Source organism: Danaus plexippus, unplaced genomic scaffold (assembly GCF_018135715.1).
Source record: "Danaus plexippus unplaced genomic scaffold, MEX_DaPlex mxdp_38, whole genome shotgun sequence".
NCBI classification, from domain to species: Eukaryota; Metazoa; Arthropoda; class Insecta; order Lepidoptera; family Nymphalidae; genus Danaus; species Danaus plexippus.
This window is the reverse complement of record NW_026869859.1, coordinates 876,605-899,083: the sequence shown is the minus strand read 5'-3', so window position 1 is coordinate 899,083 and position 22,479 is coordinate 876,605. Positions and strand designations below refer to the sequence as shown.

Below are 22,479 nucleotides of genomic sequence, written 5' to 3'. Positions count from 1 at the left end.
CGGCTTCCTTCGCCGACATTACTGCTTCGGCGAAGCAAGCGGCAGCCTCCCAAGCCTCATCGCTACCAATCATGGCCTCGACCAAACTTGGAAGCGAGAGCATCCTCCCGCCGAGCGCCGAAGTGAGTGCACGGCGCTCATTTTGCCACGCCGGACACACTACCATAGTGTGGTCGGCAGTGTCGTCGGGATCGCCGCAGTGGTGACACTGTGGCGTTTCTTCCCTTCTGGCGACCCGGTGCAGGTAGTGGCCGAAACAACCATGTCCGGTTAGAATTTGCACCAGGCGGAAGGTGAGGTTGCCCCGATTTTGCCCCACCCACTCCTCTAACACCGGGCGAAACGCGGCAATCGTCCGGTGACCTGCGATAGGGTTGGCAAGTGCCTCCTTCCAACGGTGTAGAGCCTCAATCCGCGCTTCGGTTCGGGCCTGCTCTATGTCTACTAGAGCAGGCTCTTCACCCCGCTGCCTCGCCTCGACTCTGTGCCGATACACCTCCGCAAGCACAAGTGCATCGATGTCAAAAGGAGGCGTGGCCGCTAGTACGCAGGCCGCCCTGTGGCTAACCGTGCGATATGCCCGCACGGCTCTGGTTGCGATTATCCTTTGCGGCCTGCGCAAAAGGGCCTGCGTGCAGGGTGTGACGCACTCAGCCCACACCGGTGCTCCGTATAGTGCCATCGACCGTATCACCCCGTGAAACAACCGACGGCACTTTGCACCAGGCCCTCCCACGTTGGGGAGGAGCCGTCCGAGGCCGGCTGCGGCAGCGCACAGCCGTGGAGCGAGGAGCTTAAAATGCTCCTTGAAGCTCCACCGGGAGTTCAAAGTAAGGCCGAGGTACTTCGCATGCACCTCCACTGGAATTTGTACGCCCTCTACCATCACTTTAAGCTCCAGATGGGCTCTACGGCGAGGGGCATGGAAGGAGATGGCTGTCGTCTTATTTAGTGCCACTTCCAGACCCAGGAGGCATGAACACGCATACCTAGCCGACATTAATTAAATAGAAATTTTGTACATATTGTTAGAAATACATAAGGCAGTACTTCCACTTAGATTTTTATTGCTCCACAACTCGTACCAGAAATCCCCCAGTCTAGTACTTACTATTTATAATATTCAAAGGTAACATTTTTAGATGAGAATATAAATATCGTTAAGCTTAGAATCATCAAGAATATCACAATTTAAATTATTTTAAATAATTATAACTAACAATATATATTGACTTATTGAAGTGGTAATTGGATTTAAAACTATTTTGTTACTATAGATAAAATTCGATATTGTCTGAAAAATGAATTGTAAAATTTACCTGTTTGTACGATAGTGAACCGCCAAGTCGAGCAAAAATAAAAAAGCGGCATGGCCGTATTACACTTTTCTCAAATTATTTCGGGACATTTTCGACCTATAAGTACATTTCGCATTAAACTTGACGCCTATATTTCTGGTAAGCAAGAAAAAAGTAGCTCAAGCATTACAACTAGACAAAGTTCTTAGTTTTGTTAATTTTTTCATTCACTGACTGACCCATCATCCAAACTGTAAGGCGCTTCTAGTTTATATAGAAGCTTCAAAATTTTGAATACAATTTGTGTTTAGTGAATAACTCAGGGAAAAACTAAACTATTTTGAATTTTCTGTCCACTTTGCCCTCGTTATGAATTTAACTTTGAAGTAAGAATAAATAATAGTGCGATGTCAATATTCGTAATTATCAAAGAGCCAGCTAGCAAGCCAGTCATACCAAACTTACACATACATAAAAGACAACCATCACACAAACAATAGACTATATTAAATATAGATAGATAGTTTCACTTCCACCCCCTTGTGAAACATCACCTACGCGGTTGTATGTTCTCTTAGTAGGATGTTATGAGTTGGTGTTATGCAACCAATACAGCTTAGCTAGAGGAATTGTTACAGTTTCTTCTCATACGTTAAACTGAGTACAAAAAATTTAACATCATACTGGCATATTATTTTTATAATAAATGATAATGGCAACTTAGTTCGTCCCTCCACTTCGAATCAATTTTGACTAAAATAACTGAAAAAAAACATATGTCGGTGTAATTCTTATTATTTGAAAAACTAATAATTGAGGGTAGTTGAAATTATCAGGTGTCAGCCGCATAACCACCTGCGTAGCCACTTGTGTAAGTGTAGTCACAACAATGTTGGTCTACAATCAAGAATAAAGTCATTGATGACGTCAGTTATGCTGGCGTCACACTTTTTAAAAACCACGGCCTGGACCCTACTCCGACATACGTGTATTTGAAAAACATTGATTAATTATAATCTAAATCAATTAATATTATATTAATTAATTAAATATTTTATTATTTATTTTCTGATTAGAAAACATGTATATGAATGATTTCATTTTCATCTCGTCTATCAATTGATCATGGTTGCAAAGGAACCAACCAGAACTTCGAAGATTGGTCACGTTTGTTTCATAGCGGGAACCATGACTTCATAAGTCTGAAGGAGTAGTACAATATTTTTCAAGATTGCTGTGAAAAGTAAAACTTATTGACCTTACTACAGTTACGTATAAATACATAGTAGGGGCTCACGTTTTTGATAGCGTTGCATACTAGGAGAACAAACTTAAGTATTCTGATTTGTATACAATACTGATACGACCACCCACTGCTCTTAGTTTTCAAGATATGTATGTAAGGCAGACTTTTAAGATTGAAAAAAAAAATTTTTTTTACATTAGCTTTCAGTAAGTCAGTAAGGAAACTTCACTTGTCTGTCTCGATGTTTAGGCTAAATTAGTCTCGTGTATTTCACATACAGGAGACAGGAATTCATAATAATCAAGTGCAATCTATGACGAGTTTACTGAGAACAGTGTATTAGACATAGGTATGCACATGCATACGTAATAAGTTGCAATAAATACGCGTCGTTAACAATTACACATTTTCAAACCCAATATAAACAAATAAATAGAAACAATAAAATATTCTCTTGTTTTTTATGTTCCTATATTAAATTGAAAATGAACAGAAGCTCCAAACTTAATTACAATCCTTACAGTCTTCTCTCTGTTTAGTTGAAAGTTATGTGTATATTTTGATCAATTCACTTTAATTTTATTTTTTATTTCTTTTTCTTTTATCATACAAATTTTTTTTTTGTAAAAGTGGTTTTTGTTGATTTATTTTGGAGTAAAAACTTCTTTTCTTTTCTTTCTTTATTCATGAGAATACCTGGTACTTCATATTATGAAATATATGTGACCTCTACAAGTTCTTACTTAAAGTATAAAAAAACATCACGAAGAACTTGTAGAGGTCACACGGATTTCATAAAATGAAGTTCCAGGTATTCTCATGAATAGCAGCATATGCTAAAGCAATATGCTACGATCTGCTATGAGGATGCTACCAACAAACAGAGCTTTGAAAACACGATAAGTATAACATATGTACATATAAGTATTTTTAGAGCTTTAGTAGTGGAAAAAATCATAAAATGATGATCAAACTGACACCAAGCTTGACACAATTGCCCTTTATGCAATCTGATTTTAGATATCTTGGTTTGATTTAATTTTGAATACGGGAATTCCTGTCTTCATGATAGCCGACACTAAAATATATTTTCGCGTTAGTTCGTGCATGCATGTTTGCCACAAGAAGGAATAACGCCAGTCGCGATTATCTCATGGATGGGAAACAGGGAAATAGAAGTCTTCATCACATATTTCGTAGCAAAAGCGCATTTATAAGAACTACACAGTTTTATGTTCTCCTGATAAGATGTTTTGAGTTACGTAATAGTCTCTAGTCTAGAAAGAAGAACATAAATTAAGAGATTATAGTTTAGAAAAATGTTAAATCTAATCACATATCCCTTTGAAATGCATATTTGTATGTTTATCGTAGAACCAATTCTCTGGGTTTCGTAGCATCCCCGTAGCAAATTGTGTAATAGTATTCTGTAGCTTTATGAACATCTGGTACTTCATAATACGCAATAAACGTGACTTGAAACTACGGTTCACAATTTGTTTTTAAATTTTAACTTGTTTTAAAAGGAACGTGCATCATCCAGCAAAAAGTAAATATGGGATAAAGAAAGACAGGTGGTTTATAAAGATAAAAAACCGAATCTTATTTAGGTGTTAAATATTTTCATACTTTATGTATGATTAAAAAAATTACAAATTAACAAATTATCAACGTCGGACAAGTTTTGAAGATATTTGGAAAGAGTAGTTTTTAAGCCGTGAATATTAATTGAGTGAAAGAATTTGGATTGAAGACTCGAAATACAATGCAAAATATAAATGATTAAATAGTTGATTTATTTTGAAATTATTTTATTACAAAATTTTTCTGCTACTGACATCATTAGCTTGTTTGAAATGACTTTCAGAAACCAAAAACCAAAAACGCTTTCAAAACCATATCAAAATTTTACTAGATTAAATTATTTGAATTTATTTTTTTTTCTTTACAGCATGGGCCAATTACTCAATAAAGTAACTATAGAGTCTATACTAGGAAAAGCATTAAGTCGCTCTCGTGGCGTCACGACGCTGTCATGGCAATCTCGAAGCCAATATTCACGTTTAGTTCATAATAAGACGTGTTTATCAGATCCATTCGGAGATCTACAAAATTTGCGAATACAACCTATAGCTAGTATTTTGAGACTGTTTAATATTTAGGAATTTAGTACAATATTTAGTATTACAATATATTATAATATTAATTATTATTATTATTACATTTATGTGCAATATGAACTAAAACACCTCCAGACATTCTGTGTTAACTGATACCGCGATGTAGAAACGTGACGGTGTTTTACGATTACTTTAACAGACTACCTTTAGTAAGGAGCACCATGTAGTTTTATAAAGGTAAAGTACTATGGTATCAATGATACGAAGACGCTTCGAAATAAGAATTCATAAGAATATGTACTCGTACAACTTCAATGTACACTTCATATCATTAAAATTTACACATTGTCAAACTCCTTAAACCGAAATAAAAGAAATAATAGAATATCCTTGTTCTGTTTATGTTCCGATAAATTCAGTGGGAACTCAGAGTCACCAGACAGAATAACTATTGAAACAAGCTTCTTTCTGCTTTAGTTGAAAGTAATCTGTGTATGTATATTTCAAACAATTCACTTTTTCTAGTATAACCCTTTGATTTATTTTTATTATTTTATTCATATACATGTTTTGTTATATATAAAAGTATATTTATAGTTTTTAAAATTTTAAAAATATATATTTTTTCTTTGTTTAAAAACTACGAAGAAACAAACTTTATTTCATAAAATGAAGTTCTAGGTATTCATAATCTTAAGGCACAATGCTACGAGAGTGGTACGAGAATACTACAAAAACAAAGAGAACATATATATAAGTATATTCACATATGTATTTTCCAGTTGTGAAGAAATATAAAATTATGACCACACTGAAACCACCACGCTTGGTACAATTGCCCTTTAGGCCATGTGATATCGCTTTTAAGAAGCTTTTCATGCGATTGCTTCAACGTTAAATGAATATATTTTGTTGAAATAAAACAACCCTATTCCCGCCACCGATTTCTAATACCACAAGTAATTCGAAACTTATAATAGCTGCAAATTGACAAGACTGCAATCCTTTTAGTTGTCATTTGTTGGATTAAGATCTACTTAGAAAACTTTGTTAAACAATATTATAGTGAAAATAGCCTTAAAATTTTTAAAGAATTATTTAGTAAGTCTTTAAAGATTTAAAACGATCATTTTATTTATAGAAGGAGCCAATGTGAAGTCTCGTGGTAAACAGAATTTTGGAGTTTGTCATTCGGTCTTATTCACCCTTTTTTTGAGTTAATTATACGGGAATACGGGAATTCCTTTTCTTCATGATACTTGAGACATTTTTTTTTTCGCAAGCCCTCATTTAAATGCAATGCCTGTGAGCAGATGATTTTCAAGGAGATAATATTTTCTCTTTTATTGATTACTATACTAACGAATTGATGCTTTTTAAGATTTCATTATATATTTTTATGTTACAATGAAATATATTTTTTTATCAAAAAGGGGAAATATACTCTTCCTAGCAATTTTGTAACATCTCTTCATGGATTGTACTTAACTCTAAGAATTCCTAGGTTTTTTAAATTCTAGTGTACAAGACCTTTTAAACCTTTTATTGCATAGCTTCTATCGCGGGCCTTGAGCGCGGAGACCGAATTCAGAAATTCCGTAGCGAAAATTTCTAACTCCTAACATCGAACGTCGTTTCAGTTTGGCAATCTTCGGCACGGGTATGTGTGCGTGCGACTACACTATGAGGGCTAACTAGCTGCTAACTGCTCACGACTGATTCTATCTCTTTCACACACAACGCTAGGTGCTTTTTGTCTTCGTCCACGAGTAAGTTCAAGCCCGCAACTAGTTAGACTTTATCGTGTATGTATATGTACATATATATATGGTGTTAAAATTATAAAAAAATAATTACGTGACATCACGTGTTATTAGACTTGCTGACGAGAAGCTTGTGATATAAATACAGTAGTGGCATCACACTAAAGAATACACATCCGAGCAATGAGCACTCGTCACTGACACGTATCATTATATATTATTTTATTACGATCTTATTGAAATAGATAGCACAAGTTACGGCATCTCCAAAGAAAAAAAGAACAAAGAAAAAAAAATACTGCATATATAAAATAAAAATATAATTATAATTGCATAAGTTGATAAAATGCTATGCAATAGCTTTACCGCGGCAGTCTCCGAGTGCCACACGTCTATTTTTAGTCAGTTTACGTCGGAAGGACATTTTAAATTATTTTACATTATCAAATTTTTCATAAATGTATATGTGAGAGCGAGGGGATCCTCGTGGAACCTTGGCCAAGACCCTAGTCCTTTAAAGGCTTTCGAGTCTGGGCGTTAAGTACCGATGACGATGGACAGGCTTCCATTTCGAAGCAAAGATAGTCTTTACTCAAAATGATACTTGTTTATTGCTAACAAATTCTTACAATGAATGTCAAGAATTGTATAACAGAGATTCTACCACTGTGGCTCCTAAGAGCGACCAACGTAGAATGAATTCAGTACGATTATGCTTGGACTTTTATATGGTAAATTCTGTATTACAATTGTGGGTACTTAAAAAACTAATCACCTGATGTATTAATAAAATTATTAACATCGGTGAAGTGGGTAATTTGAAAACAATTATAATGAACGAATACACGAAAAGGAATATTTTCGATTCGAGAAGGCTGTCGGCGCGACACGGCCATACTGACGGTTGGTGCGTGCTCAGCGCCAACGTCTGATATTGCGACTTTGAAACCAAATCTGAATATTCTAGAAATTACTTTAGATTTTCGTTGTAAGGATGCGACTAGAATTTTGGAGACGTCTATATGTGCATACACTCCACGTATCTTACCATCGGTTTGTAATTTTGTAGATGTGATATGCATACTCTACACGTGCCATGCCATCGGTTTGTAGAAGTTGTAGAAGTTTGTAGTTGTGATGCGCATACACTACACGTGTCATGCCATCGGTTTGTAGAAGTTTTGTAGATATGATGCGCATACACTACACGTGCCATGCCATCGGTTTGTAGAAGTTTGTAGATGTGATGCGCATACACTGCACGTGATGCCTTCGGTTTGTAGAAGTTTGTAGATGTGATGCGCATACACTACACGTGTCATGCCATCGGTTGTAGAAGTTTGTAGATGTGATGCGCATGCACTACACGTGTCATGCCATCGGTTTGTAGAAGTTTGTAGATATGATGCGCATGCACTACACGTGTCATGCCATCGGTTTGTAGAAGTTTGTAGATACAGATGCGCATATACTACACGTGACAGAGGCCCTGTACGTGTCAGAGAACTTGTAGAGTTTTGGAAAAATTGGGAGATGTTGTTTCAGTTGGTATTCGTAAGCCTGTTGTCATCACACTCGACACGCGACACTGCCATCCGTTCGTGTAGGTTAGGTACTTTTAGCAATTTTTGTGGTTTTCCTCTTCCTGTAACATGCTTAGCAAATAACGGTCATTATCAAATATTTTATAAATCTCGTAGGGTACGCAAAGACCTAGGTCCAATGTTATATTCCCATCTATTAATTAAATTAGATATTCTAATGGAGTAGTGGTGATAATGGAGCTGTGATGACGTCGTGTCAGTAAAGTTAATTGAGAAATGCTAATGTTTTATGACTTGTACAATTTTAATGTTAGCCAAATCCATGCAGTATGCTATTCAAAAGTTACCTATTTCTTGATCATCACTAAATAATTTTCAAGATGGACTTGACGCACGTTCCTGATCCATTTGCTCGGCTAATACCTGGCTATACGGAGTAAATAGCTAATCCCAAAACTATCACAGAAAGTTTTAAGCTCTCCTAACAACTACCCCCGTCAACGATTATATTCTTTTGGTGTGTACCAAATAATTTACCAACCAAAAGCATCACTTGTTCTAAAGCTGTCAAAATGGCTTTTGTCTATGCACGATATAATAACACGTATTTGGAAAAGACAGTAATAGTCACGATAATGCGTCTCTGTCTTTAAGTGTACCAAGTTTACTAGCAACGTACACGCTGATAACTTCAAATACCGAAGAGTGATTTGGTATGGGATGCTATCTGAGTTGTCTTGATACTGATAAACTTAAACATTTTCATTCATATTATGACCCGAGGGTCATTATATTCACCAGTGATTCTTTAAAATGGACAAGATTCGGACTGAAGTCAGCATACTGTAGTCCATTACATTTCTATATTCAACACCAAAATCAAAATTTTGAAGGAAACCTCACCAACGGTGAATACGTGAAAGAACTCGTTTGTACTTAGATGCTTTCAAGGAGTCAAAGTCTTGTTAATGATTTGAATGACTTGAATTATCTACTATAAAAGAAATAGTGAACATATTTAATGGCGCGGACCACTACGCGAGTTTAAAGCTCCTACAAATGGTATCCGTTTTCAGCATCAGTAGTTCGTATTCTCCTATAATCGACAGCATGCTGTCTCTTTGTTTTAGGACTTGAATGAGTACTGCCCTATAACCAAGAGGCCTTGCCTCGACATATGTTTCTATAGAAGCGTTTTCTTGAAATATGGGGAGAACAGCTCAGCTGTTAGGAATTATATTATCATATTACGAGTCATCTCTTGTTCGTGAATCGAATTCCAATTTACTTTTCTTGGTTAAGGCGTTATGATGTATACAGAAATTGGGAATAAACTCTCTAAAACTCCCTGCAAGACCGTTGAATTGTATTTCTTGGTTAATGGTTCTGGAAATAGGGAGATTTTATAGAATTTTTTACTTTTGTCGGCCGGGACGCACTTTTCCCTTTGAAATTAAGTTACAGAGATATTCAACATACTTTTTTGAAGAAAGAGCACTCAATATATTCGAAAAACTACCGAAGCCATCGACGAACATATGTCCAAAAGAGCAAGCAGATGATTTATTTTCGTCTAAGGTATTAACTATTAAGTATTATTTATTACGTCTATAAGTCTGAATCAACATTTATGAATGACTACGTTGAAGTTTTAAATGGATCATGTTTAAGAACGAAACCAATACCAGCCCCATATGTAACAATAACGGTGAGGCCGTTTTTCTCTAAAAATTTGTTCCCAAGAACATCTCAACGGAAAGCTCATGAGCTGACAAGACAAATAAACTGATTAAAGTATTATCCGAAAGGAATATGACCAGAACCGAACCGACTCCATCTAGTTCGTTAGTAAATGACGACCAAGGATTTTTTTTTTTTAAAGGTGCTCTAATAACGGCACAACCAGTACCACTATCAAAAAGGGCAATAAGAGATAAATTTTGAACTTATTTTACCATAGTGGTGAATGTAGGACTGCTATGTTCACTTATTGCTAGGAAATATCTTTAGTGATTGACATTACTGTTGCAGTAGCATCCTAAGGGTGACGTTGTTTGCATCTATAGCAAAATAAGCCCGATCCGATGATAAATGATAAGATCTAATAATATTTGAAGTGAAATGGGTGGTTCCTTGTGATAACCATCGTTAACTCGACTTTTTAATCTTGCAGTGGCAGCTACAAAAATCAGTTTAGGTAAGGAATGAGTACTTACGTTCATAATTCTATGCTTAATTTTTGTCACCTGTATTTCAATAGCAGCTTCCAAAAACGGCATTTTTGACTTAATTTGTCGTTGGTAACTCTTCGCCATATGTTTTCGAACTTCTTGAAGAAAGGAAGTTACTTTCATTCGAACTTCCTACTCGTTCAAAGATTCTGGTTCCTCAATAGGAAACAAGATGCCCCAACGTCTTCATCTCAAAAATGTGGTGCAACGGTTCTTGAGTCTTCAAAAACGTGCGGAGTTGTAAGTAAAACCAGGCGATTTCATGTAGACGATCCGGCGGTTGAAAGTGTGGGTAAGACGTCCCTGCTTCTGATGTGAGAGCGAGGGGATCCTCGTGGAACCTTGGCCAAGACCCTAGTCCTTTAAAAGGCGTTCGAGTCTGGGCGTTAAGTACCGATGACGATGGACAGGCTTCCATTTCGAAGCATAGATAGTCTTTACTCAAAATGATAGTTTATTGCTAACAAATTCTTACAATGAATGTCAAGAATTGTATAACAGAGATTCTACCACTGTGGCTCCTAAGAGCGACCAACGTAGAATGAATTCAGTACGATTATGCGGACTTTTATATGGTAAATTCTGTATTACAATGTGGGTACTTGGAAAAAACTAATCACCTGATGTATAATAAAATTATTAACATCGGTGAAGTGGGTAATTTGAAAACAATTATAATGAACGAATACACGAAAAGGAATATTTCGATTCGAGAAGGCTGTCGGCGCGACATATATTATTTATTTGTTTGCTACGAAAGTGTGAGAAACAATACTTGATTTTTATAAATACCTGTTTTTCTATACAGTCAAATATTCTTAACTGAGAATTAGTTAGTTGTGACTGGACTGTTAGAGATGACTTGTTGAGATGAGTATTTTGAAATCATGGCCATAAGCCAGGTTTCTGTAGGAAACTTTACATGGAATTTTATATATTTTTTTTATATATTATATGTATATATTACTCCTTCCTTACTTACTTCCATTGTATTTAACTTTTATTTACTTGTTGTTTCCTCTTGTTCATTAGGATTTCTCAGCACTTTCAAATGCTAATGTCATTAAATTATAGTTTGTTTCTTTAAAACTATTTGTACGCTATTAAATCCTAAAACCTAAATTAAAAGAAGAAAAATGTTTACCTTTAACACATCATTTTCTTTTATGAAGATTTTCAATATCTTACAATTATAATTCCGTGTAGAAGACTATAAGTTAAATCATTTTTCTTGTTCCGATTATTGAAAGAAAATGTAAAAAAAAAAAATTTTTAAACTTCTTAGGAATACATTTTGAAACTACATATTATGTATACCTTAAAAGCCTCCTTTATTTATATTGAACATTAGCCACAGTGGGCCGTCCTAATAATTAAACCAGAATACTTAAATTTGATCTTCTAGTATGCAACGCTATCAAGAACGTGACTCCCATACTATGATACATTAATCTGTAGTGAGATCAATATACTTTTTTTTTATTTTACATAAAAATCTCGTATCAAATCGTAGCACAGTACTCTGGAGCTTTATGAATACCTGGTACATTATATTATGAATAAACCTGACTTGAACTATGTTTTGTTTTGTTTTAAAAAGAACGAGAAAATTAATCCAAAACAATAATGATTAATTTAATGTATAAGAGGCAGAAAAACAGAATTAAAAAAATGTATTTTATTGTTATTCTAAATAAAGAAATCAGAAAAATAATAATAATTTATTTATTAATTAATGTTCATCAAAGCGATAGATTTTTTCGGTTAGTTTCAGGCGAATCAGCAAAAGGAGTTATTCCCAAATCTAGTAGTTAAGAAAGTGGAGACTCGAAATAGACTTCACAAACTAAAGGCATTTGTCTAAAAATAATATCGTTATTTCCCAGCTTTGCAAGTTAAAAAGATTTTTTTTATTTCTCGTAGCTCCAACGCTACTCATATCACCTTACCAGGAGAACATAGATCTTTGCGGGTGATTTTACACTATAGATTGAAAAAAAACCGATATGGGACAGATGAGTTTTATTAAATTTATATCTTTTTTTTTTTGGGGTCGGGTTGGAAAATATTAAGTGATGAAATACATGTGTATTCATCACTTTATTACATGATTGTAGATTAGGGTAGGTTAATTCGACGATCCCCGGGGGCTGTCAACTTGTGGTGGTGGGGGGCTTGAGTGCTCCAGTGATCCCCAGGGCTTTACCGGCAGGTACTACCATACCGGACGGGTCTGGGGTGAGGGGATAGACTAAGAGCGACACAAGCGGTGTCTAAATACATAGTTTCACTGTTATATTTCTAAAAATGACAATTTTCCATACGAACATTCATCACTTGTTTTTACCCCAATTTTCGCAATAAAAAGTAGCCTATGTTCTTTCATTCCTAATAAAGTGTCTAAATACAAAGTTTCACTGTATCTTCAAAAATGACGATTTTCCATACGAACAGTCATCCCCTCTTTTTACCCATTCCCCCATTTTTGCCATAAATACCAAATTTCATCAAAATCGGTTCACTGGTTTAGGCGTGAAAGCGTAACAGACAGACAGACAGAGTTACTATCGCATTTATAATATAATAATAATAATAATAATAATAACAGCAATAATAATAATGATAAAATATTAGTATATAGTAAAATAGTATATAGTATAATAGTATATAGTATATAGTAGATTTAATTTTTTGTTTTTTTTTTTTTGTTTTTAATTTTTAATTTTTTATTTTTTATTTTTTAATCATACATGAAGTATGAAATATTTAATGAGTAAATAAGAGATGGTTTTTATTTCTGCCTTTACTTTATAAAACTACCTGTCTATCTTTACTTTTATTTACTTTTTACTGGATAATGCACGTTCCTTTAAAAAATAAGTTTAAATTTAAAAACAAATTGTGAACCGTAGTTTCAAGTCACGTTTATTGCGTACTAGCTTTTGCCCGCGACTTCGTTCGCGTGGACTTCAGGTTCGTCCCGTCTAGTCTAGTAATAAGTAAGAAATACGGTAACTAAGCACTGCAGAGCCCTAATCATAGGCCTATAGGTAGCTACTGCAGTATGCTCCTATAAACTACATTTAACGATCTTTTTCCTTCAGCATAAACATGCAGATTCTTCGCTTTGGAAACACGTGAGCAAGCCACATAGAGCTGACCGTGAGAAAAACATGGCGTGCCCAAATGTAGGCTGCTACCTTCAAGGTTTGACCCTGCGATTTGTTGATCGTCATTGAAAATGCGACTTTTAATGGGAACTGCAGGCGTTTAAAATTGAATGGCAAGTTGTTGGGTATGATTGGGATGCGCGGTATAAGAACATTGTCTCCCTTGGCTTCTCCAGTTAAATTGTAGCCTTCACTATATGCCTTCCTAATTCGGTAACTCGCAACCGAGTACCGTTGCATAATCTTGGCGCATCCAGGTTACGCATTAACAAAACGGGTACACCTACCTTTAATTCCAACTTGTGTGATGGCACCCCGGACAACTCTAAAGAGTTTAGGAACTCTACGGGATAACTTGTAGTGTCATCGGATGACATAACTGTGTCAATGGAATTATACACTGATGTTTCGCTGTTTATTTCGGCCAAGATTTTTTTATTTATTTTCGCAACAATCTGATTTTTGGTGCCAATATGGTTCTTTCACACAACCAATTTTCGTCAAGAATATTTTGTTGCAGATTCGGAAAAACTTGTTCAATAAGTTCGTTTTCTGTCTCCACAGCATGACAAAATTGCTGTGTGAAAAGAACCATACCTACTTGGTCGGTGTTTAGGTGGCCTTCACCAATTTCTAGCAGTTTTTGAGCATATGCTCCTGATTCGACATCGCTGAATAACTGGACTCGCATGTTAGTGGTAAGATAAAGCTTTTCAACTTTAGACCACAGATATGAGGCTTTTAGACATGCGTTAATTCATCTGCTGCAGTGCCTCTCTCGATAATAGGTAAAGTCTGTCTAAAATCCCCTGCCAATAACACTACCACACCACCCATCAACTTTCGATTGCTGTGAATATCTTGTAGACAGCGATCAAGCGCCTCAATGGCGCGTTTGTGTGACATAGTGCACTCGTCCCACACGATCAGCATACATTGTTGCAAGAGGGCGCCACGGGCACTGCTCTTACTGATGTTGCACGTTGGGGTTTCTTCGCTCGCCAGATTAAGAGGTAATTTAAAAACCGAATGTGCCGTTCGTCCACCGCTCAGCAATGTTGCAGCGATCCCAGAGGAAGCCACCGCTAATGCAACTTTACGGTCCTTACGAATTTTTGCTAGAAGCAAATTAAGCAAAAATGTTTTACCTGTACCGCCCGGGGCGTCAAGAAAGAAAAGGCCGCCTTTGTCAAGCTCAACTCGTTGTAAATTTTGTTATAAATGTTTTTTGTTCGGGTAGCAGGCGTGGTTCAGTTTCGCTGACCTGAGCGTCTAATAAAGCAATATCGTAGCTTAGCTCTTTGATCAAATCGGTCGACAACTCTCCTCGACGCTCTGGTGTAGGCATACCGAAGTCAGACAATTTCTTACCGGAAATCGTTATTATTTTGTCCTCTATATGTCTCAGTGCTTCATTGAAACATAGATCATTGTTGACTTGATCCATCCTTTCAAATCTTTGCAAGATATCCTCCGATAATGCAGATTTATACTTATCCCATAGTTGAAGAGGATTGGATAAACCGCAAGTGCATATCAATATTGCAAATAGTTCTCTTATTTGCGAAGGAGAGCGACACAGCACTGCCTCTTCCATTGTGGCATCCCAGTGGTTGTCATCTTCCAACAACCCCAACTTCTCACACGCTTGTCGAAAAGTTTGAAGTTCTTGGCCGTCAACTGTTTTTAGATCCAAAAAGCTAGTGGGCCCTGTACTACATTCAGCAGCATTCGCAAACAGTAACATTCGAAGTTACTAACATGCACTGTGTAAATGCGCCCAAGAGCATCTCCTGCCTTCACACCTGGCCAGCCGTCGACAGGTGTGCCTTGTAAACGACGTTTCCATTCTTTCGACGACACGTTCCATGTATAGTAGCGGGGTACGTCAACATAAAGTAATGTTTTTGCAAATGCGTCATTTTGGCAAAGCAGGAAAAATGCAGTTAGTGTCGTCTTAGGTGGTGCGGCCATTCTCTCTCTAAAATTGTTTTCAGTGAAGTAAATCCGCTGACCATTAGGCAGATGAACCGCAAGGTGAGTGGTTGGGTGTCTTTCATGCAGAGGCAGACCCAAGATCCGCCACGCTGCTTCGTTACTACTAACATATCTACCGGCTCGATACGTTTGCACCTCATCTCTCGGGTCAATATTAACATTCCCTTGCTGTCGAATGTTAAAAATAGCCTGGTCGCTGCCTTTGTTTATATATTTACAAATATATTTTATCGCCTGTACCGTATTGCAGAACTCTACATTTATGTGACAGTTATAAATTTTAGACAGAAGAGGAGAATATGGGACAATCCAGCTATTGTCAACCAATACTTCCTGTGTTCCACCTCGGGTTTTTAGAGTTATCGTACGGCCGCCATCTCCTGGTGTTCTACGCCTGTACAAAGGATAGCCTTTGTCGTTAGTTTGAGTATCTTTCAAAAGCGCCCTTGGATACTTTTTGGTGCATTTTCCTTCTTTCATGCATGGTGATGACGGATTTAGTGCACCACAGGGACCGTGAATCATATTTTTGGTTACAGTATCGTAGAGTTTTCGATCACTTTCTGGATTTGGTATCTCCGCACTTATGACTTCATCAATTTGGTTGGGGCGTAATTTTTCCGTCAACCACAGCAGTAAGTGCACGTGAGGCAGACCTCTTTTTGCCACTCGATCGAGTACATGAAACACTTCATATCTCCAATATTTTACCTTTTGTAAGTAGAGCAACCAATTTTTGTACTTTTATTTTAAATAACCTGGCTGTTAAGTCATGTCTGTCTGTTGCATTTTGACCTGGAATGAGCTCTTTAGTAATTTCTGGCCAAGCGGGATTACATGTCATTGTAATAAACAGATCAGGCCTCCCGTAGTTACGCACGTATGTGAACGCATCCTGCGTGTACTCATGAAGATATCTCGGGCTATTTACAAATGACGATGGGAGTATTACCAATTGACCCAAATTGTTTGGATCTAAATCCGCATCATTCCTGACCGCGTCTTGTAAATGTATATAGTTTTCTGCTCGCAGTTTTGTTTGGTTTAAAGCAATAAACCTTAAGCGCTCACTCTCCACTTTGACATACATGTCCACCAAAAACTGAAGCAAGAGAAGCCTACATCGAAGCAATAAATTAAAATTGTTGCGACGTACCATCATATGATATGCATAAAAGTCTTTGCACGACACTTTTTGTTCGGTATAGGCTGTTTTGTAACTGGGTTTGTCTGAGGAATATCAAAACTGTACCCCTCTTGTCCTTTCCAAAAAATTATCGGGTACTCGAGAGCATCATAAAATCTATGAGTGTCCGGAACTCTAGTAAGCCGGCCATCGTGCGCCTGAATAACAATGTCCCGAGACGCAGTTTGTTCAGTACTAACTACTACGGCAGCTATTTCGTTTGTGGTCGGGGCATTGAATCGTCTTTCGTGTTCACCACGTGGTACACGATCTGGGTGTATCACGACCTTGTAATTATCGCTAGTCACTCTATCTTTAGCCATTTAAATTCATGCACTAAAACGTTGTGATCATGTAGAACTTTTTGTATTTTTTGAACTGTGTTTCTTTCCACACCTGGTACGTACTCAGAACGCCTATCAACTTGTGCTTCCTCATCACCCATGAAATAAACTTGCAAAAATTTGGTTGCGTATTAGCAGCAGGAAGCAAAGAGCCAATTGTGTGGTATATTTGCCCTTGGATTGTAAAAGTCGGGCAAAATCCTGGCATCGACACAATGTTATCAGCTCCAAAAGATGTCATATGGAAGCATGTATTGTATTTTCTTATGTTTTTAAAAAAACGGCGAGACTCATCTGTTTCATTTGAAAAAAGTTCTTTAAGAGGTTCAACACGCTCGTCTATTGAAGGAAGAACTACTTTTCCTCCCGAACAACACATGCCTGCAGCTTCCTCTTTCCATTTAAGAGCACCGCAAAATCTGCATTCCTTATTCATCGCTTCTATTTTATAAGCTTGTGGCTTTCGTAATCAAGAGTTTCATCGTACTCAAATGCAGCTTTATCAAATACTCCCCACGCGTTTCTTGTAAAATTAATCGTCGCTGTTGTGCCCTTTCAGCAACAGCGCATCTGCGAGCTTCAGCAGCTTCAACAGTTTCAGTAGCTCTTTGGGACCCTATGTAAGTCGCTTGCTGAAGACGCCGAGCTTGAGACTGTTCGGGTGTCTCTGCAGCCCGTTGAGATGCTAGATACTCAGCATGCTGTCGACGTCTATCTTGGACTGCTCTGGTGTCTCAGCAGCTCTTTGAGCTGCCTCACGCTCTGCTTGTTTAAGCCTTTGCAGTTCGGCTGTGGAAACGTCTCGTTAAGTCTAGCTACTTTCATAGTTCGAGCTTTATTAGAGCTTTGGGAAAGATTAGACTTACGCTTTCGCGGATAATTCTTAAGTACGTGTTGTTTCTATACTTCCAAAAAAACAGTACGGTAGTATTGTATGATTGTACTTTAATGCAATCCTTGCCTATTTAATTAACCTATCTATATAGTAATTCATATCATGAAGTAATTCGTATAATTAACCTATTATTAATTTGTTATAATTAACTGTAAGTAACCTCTCTATAGTAATTGAATTCATGAAGTAATTCGTTATATAATTAACCTATTTATATAATTTGTTTAATTAACTGTAAGTAACCTATCTATATAGTAATTGAATTATCAATGAAGTAATTCGTATAATTAACCTATTTATATAATTGTTATAAGTAACTGTAAGTAACCTATCTATAGTAATTGAATTATCAATGAAGTAATTCGTTATATATAACTATTATATTTGTTATAATACTGTAAGTAACCTATCTATATAGTAATGTATCAATGAAGTAATTCGTTATATAATTAACATATTTATATAATTTGTTATAATAACTGTAAGTAACCTATCTATATAGTAATTGAATTATCAATGAAGTAATTCGTTATATAATTAACTATTTATATAATTTGTTATAATTAACTGTAAGTAACCTATCTATAGTAATTGAATTTCAATGAAGTAATTCGTATATATTAACCTATTTATATAAATTGTTATAATTAACTGTAGTAACCTATCTATATAGTAATTGAATTATCAATGAAGTAATTCGTTAATAATTAACCTATTTATATAATTTGTTATAATTAATGTAAGTACCTATCTATATAGTAATTGAATATCATGAAGTAATTCGTATATAATTAACCTATTTATATAATTTGTATATTAACTGTAAGTAACCTATCTATATAGTAATTGAATTATCAATGAAGTAATTCGTTATATAATAACCTATTATATAATTTGTTATAATTAACTGTAAGTACCTATCTATATGTAATTGAATCATCAATGAAGTAATTCGTAAAAATGAAGTATTTTTGTACGTGTAACTCCTAACCAAAAAGAAACCTGGCAATAACTAACCTTAGGCCTATATTACTTAAAGTAGGCGACCATACGTTTTTATCAAATCGCTAGTGCCTTGAAAATTCGCAAAACGGACACAACCGTCAACGACGTCTGCCCTCACGCGTCTGCCCGCGTTCGGGTCGCGCACTCAGCGATGAGCCACTTCCCCACCGCACCTACCCCGCTCCCCCCACGCCCCGTTCGCCTGGCGCCGCTGCCGGTATTTATCACCGAAACGGTATTTATCGCCGAAATTGCTATGACTCTGCATTTTAAATCTGTGATATCTTCGAAAATATTTATTTAATTTACATGCTGTAAAAAGCCATATTGATCTTTATTAAATGCACAATGTATTTAAGATACTTAATTGGATAAGGATTAATACTGTATTGCTTAAAATCGCTTCGTAAATAAGCCATTATTTCTCGTACAAAGTAAAGGATAAAAATGGTTATTGTGGGTTATTCCTAAGAGATAAACATATACCATACATAGACCTTTTAAATTGTACAATACTGTAGTAAATTGTTTTGATCTATCTTGTAGGATTCAGTCAGCGTTTGCAATGTAAGCGCAAAAATGTGTTTTTTTTTACGACCTCACATTAAAAACCTCAAAAATTGTAGCCTATGTGTTATTCTGATGTATAAACTATATTGTGGTAAAGTTTCATTCAAATCCATTCAGTAGTTTTTACGTGAAAGAGTAACAAACATCCACATCCATACTTACAAACTTTCGCCTTTAATAGTAGTAGGATTATGAAGTACCAGGTGTTCATAAAGCTACAGAATACTATTACACAATTTGCTACGGGGATGCTACGAAAACCCAGAGAATTGGTTCTACGATAAACATACAAATATGCATTTCAAAGGGTTAATAGTGCAGACGTTGTGACAAACATGCATGCACGAACTAAGGCGAAACTATATTTTAGTGTCGGCTATCATGAAGAAAGGAATTCCCGTTTTCAAAATTAAATCAAACTAAGATATCTAAAATCAGAGAGCATAAAGGGCAATTGTATCAGGCTTACTGAAAACTAATGTAAAAAACAATTTTTTTTCTTCTGAGATTTTCTTAGACATACATTTTGTAACAATATATTTTGTCAATCTTAAAGTCTGCCTTACATACATATCTTGAAAACTAAGAGCAGTGGGTAGTCGTATCAGTATGTATACAAATCAGAATACTTAAGTCTGTTCTCCTAGTATGCAACGTTATCAAAAACGTGAGTCCCATATTATGTATTTATACGTAACTGTAGTCAGGTCAATAAAGTTTTACTTTTCACAGCAATCATGAAACATATTTTACAACTCCTTCAGACTTATGAAGTCCTGGTTCCCGCACTATGAAACAAACGTGACCAATTTTCGAAGTTCTGGTGATTCCTTTGTAGCAAGCAACCATGATCAATTGACAGACGAGATGAAAATGAAATCATATACATATTTTCTAATCAGAAAATACATACGAGTATATGTCGAAGTACGGTCCAGGCCGTGGTTTTTAAAAAGAGTGACGCCAGCATAACTGACGTCATCAATGACTTTATTCTTAATTGTAGACCAACATTGTTGTGACTACACTTACACAGGTGGCTACGCAGGTGGTTATGCGGCTAACACCTGATTATTTCAACTACCCACAATTATTAGTTTTTGAATAATAAGAACTACGCCGTTATATATGTTTTTTTTTTCAGTAAATTTTAGTCAAAATTGATTAAGTGTATATTTCGAAGTAGAGAGACGAAAGTGGCTGTACGAACTTAGTGCCTTATCATTTATAGAAAAAGAAATGCCCGCTTCGAAAGTAAATTTTTTTTATTGGTCTCGTACCGCAACTCATAACATCGTACCAGGGAAACATAAATCTATGAAGGTGATGTTTCACTATGAATTGAGAGTGAAATTTGTGCTATATGAACATATTGGGACGGACGTGTGTTTTAAATATTTCATATCAATATATATTGATATTTATTTGTTGTGTGTGTTCGTGTGTCATGGCCTAATTTACATTAATAAGAGCTTATTTATTTATTATTTTTTTTCCCGTTATTCTTATGAATATAATTTGTTCTTGTGATATATAAGTTTCTTTTGCGTGTTCCGGAAATCTTGCATTATGGAAGTGAATTTTGCTTTCATAAAATAATTTGCATTATTTTCAAGTTCGTAGAGCAGTGGACCATCGTCGTTCCGTATTGCATACAAAACATGATTCCTGAATTATGTTCATCTGTAATACAAGGTTATAAGGTCAGGGTATATAAAACTATCAAGGTGATCTTTCTCCGCTTTAATCTCATGCTTATGTTTGCCCGTTGTTAATTTTTTTTGGTAATTTTAAGTGTTGCATTGCATTGCATTGCAAAGATTTCAAGTTTTTAGAAAAAAAGGATAAGAGATCATAAATTATTAAAATTAATTTAGAGTCATCTCAGAGTCTCAGAATTCCAAAGCACCGAGAGAATTTTTTCAGCTTTGTCTAAAAAAGCCTGATTATAAATATAAATTATAAATACGTACACATTTACATACATATATACTTATATATTAATATTATACATAATATCTCTACAAAATATTTGAAGCGTAGTAGTACTCTTTTCCTTTAGTGACTTTACTAGTGCCCTTATTACTAAAATAAACGTGAGTACCTAATAATATCTTGCATTCACATTCATAGACGATTCACGACGAGCAATTTTTTTATATTCTCAAGGTATTTTTTTTTATTTTGTAGACCTTGATCAGAAAGGAATTTTATACAAAAATAACCAATCGGACCATACTTTCTACAAAAAGAATTAATCCAGAAAAATTTCAATGTAATTTTCAAACTGTCTGTTTAATGCAGAGATGATTCTCAATAAAAATAATTAATCAATCTAGAAAAGAAAAGTCGATGGATCTCCTTCACAAAGCTGATTTTGATTTATTGATTGATTTCATAACACCGCCGCAACTCACTAACTAACTCACTAACATCTTACCAGGAGAACATAAAACCAAGCCGATGATGCTTCACGGGAAGATAAAAGTGAAACTTTTCATTCATATGTATTTATTACACATTAAACTTATGTTTGTGGGTCGGTCATTATTATGTTTCTGTGAGCTTGGGCTGACTGGCTTTATCGATTTTTCATCCTATTGCTTTTAAAATGTAGTGATTCACAGCGATACGCTAGTCACAATCAGCTGACTCTCACTGCTATGGAATGTCTGCCTCCATCTGCCGCTAGAAGATTGAGGTCATAATTAAAAGAAAAAAAAAAAAAATATTTACAATTATCTCTACTTGTACTATGTATCAGTCTAACATCGTATTTGTCATAAAACTTAATAAATACTCCATTGCATAGTAATTCCGTAAAAAAAATAAATTCAAACAAGAAAATTCAAATTTTCGAGAAAAAGAAACAAAAATTCAAAGAAAGTTTTCTGAACCATTGCCTCTCAATTTATGTTCTCCTGGTTGACAGTGTTATGAACAACGTGACTGTTACGTTCTGTTACCTAACTCGAAACATCTTACCAGGAGAACATAAAACTGTGTAGTTAGTTCTATAGTGTGCTTTTGCTACGAAATACTCGTGTCTTATGATTTCCTGGTTTCCCATCCGCTGAGATAAACGTGACTGACTGTGGCTTGTTTGTTT

The 22,479-nt window shown here is 35.7% G+C and overlaps 1 protein-coding gene across 1 annotated transcript; it reads right to left on the bottom strand.

Annotated features, from left to right (window-relative positions):
* Window positions 1–14,113: 14,113 nt before the first annotated feature.
* Window positions 14,114–16,879, bottom strand: LOC133320601 (uncharacterized). The gene is made up of 5 exons (XM_061529252.1): window positions 16,623–16,879; window positions 16,129–16,293; window positions 15,178–16,067; window positions 14,573–15,052; window positions 14,114–14,490 (listed from the first exon to the last, which is right to left on the bottom strand). Exons 1-5 carry the CDS (start codon window positions 16,877–16,879, stop codon window positions 14,114–14,116), a joined length of 2,169 nt encoding a protein of 722 aa, XP_061385236.1.
* Window positions 16,880–22,479: the final 5,600 nt, after the last annotated feature.

Bases quoted from the DNA above. Each gene is read 5' to 3' on its own strand.
- LOC133320601 (XM_061529252.1), bottom strand. From the start codon at position 16,879: ATGGCTAAAGATAGAGTGACTAGCGATAATTACAAGGTCGTGATACAC. The intron at 16,068-16,128 runs GTTATTTAAAAT...AAAATATTGGAG, and splicing joins AGACATGACTTAACAGCCAG to ATATGAAGTGTTTCATGTAC. The intron at 14,491-14,572 runs GTTGAGCTTGAC...ATTTGCTTCTAG, and splicing joins TATAACAAAATTTACAACGA to CAAAAATTCGTAAGGACCGT.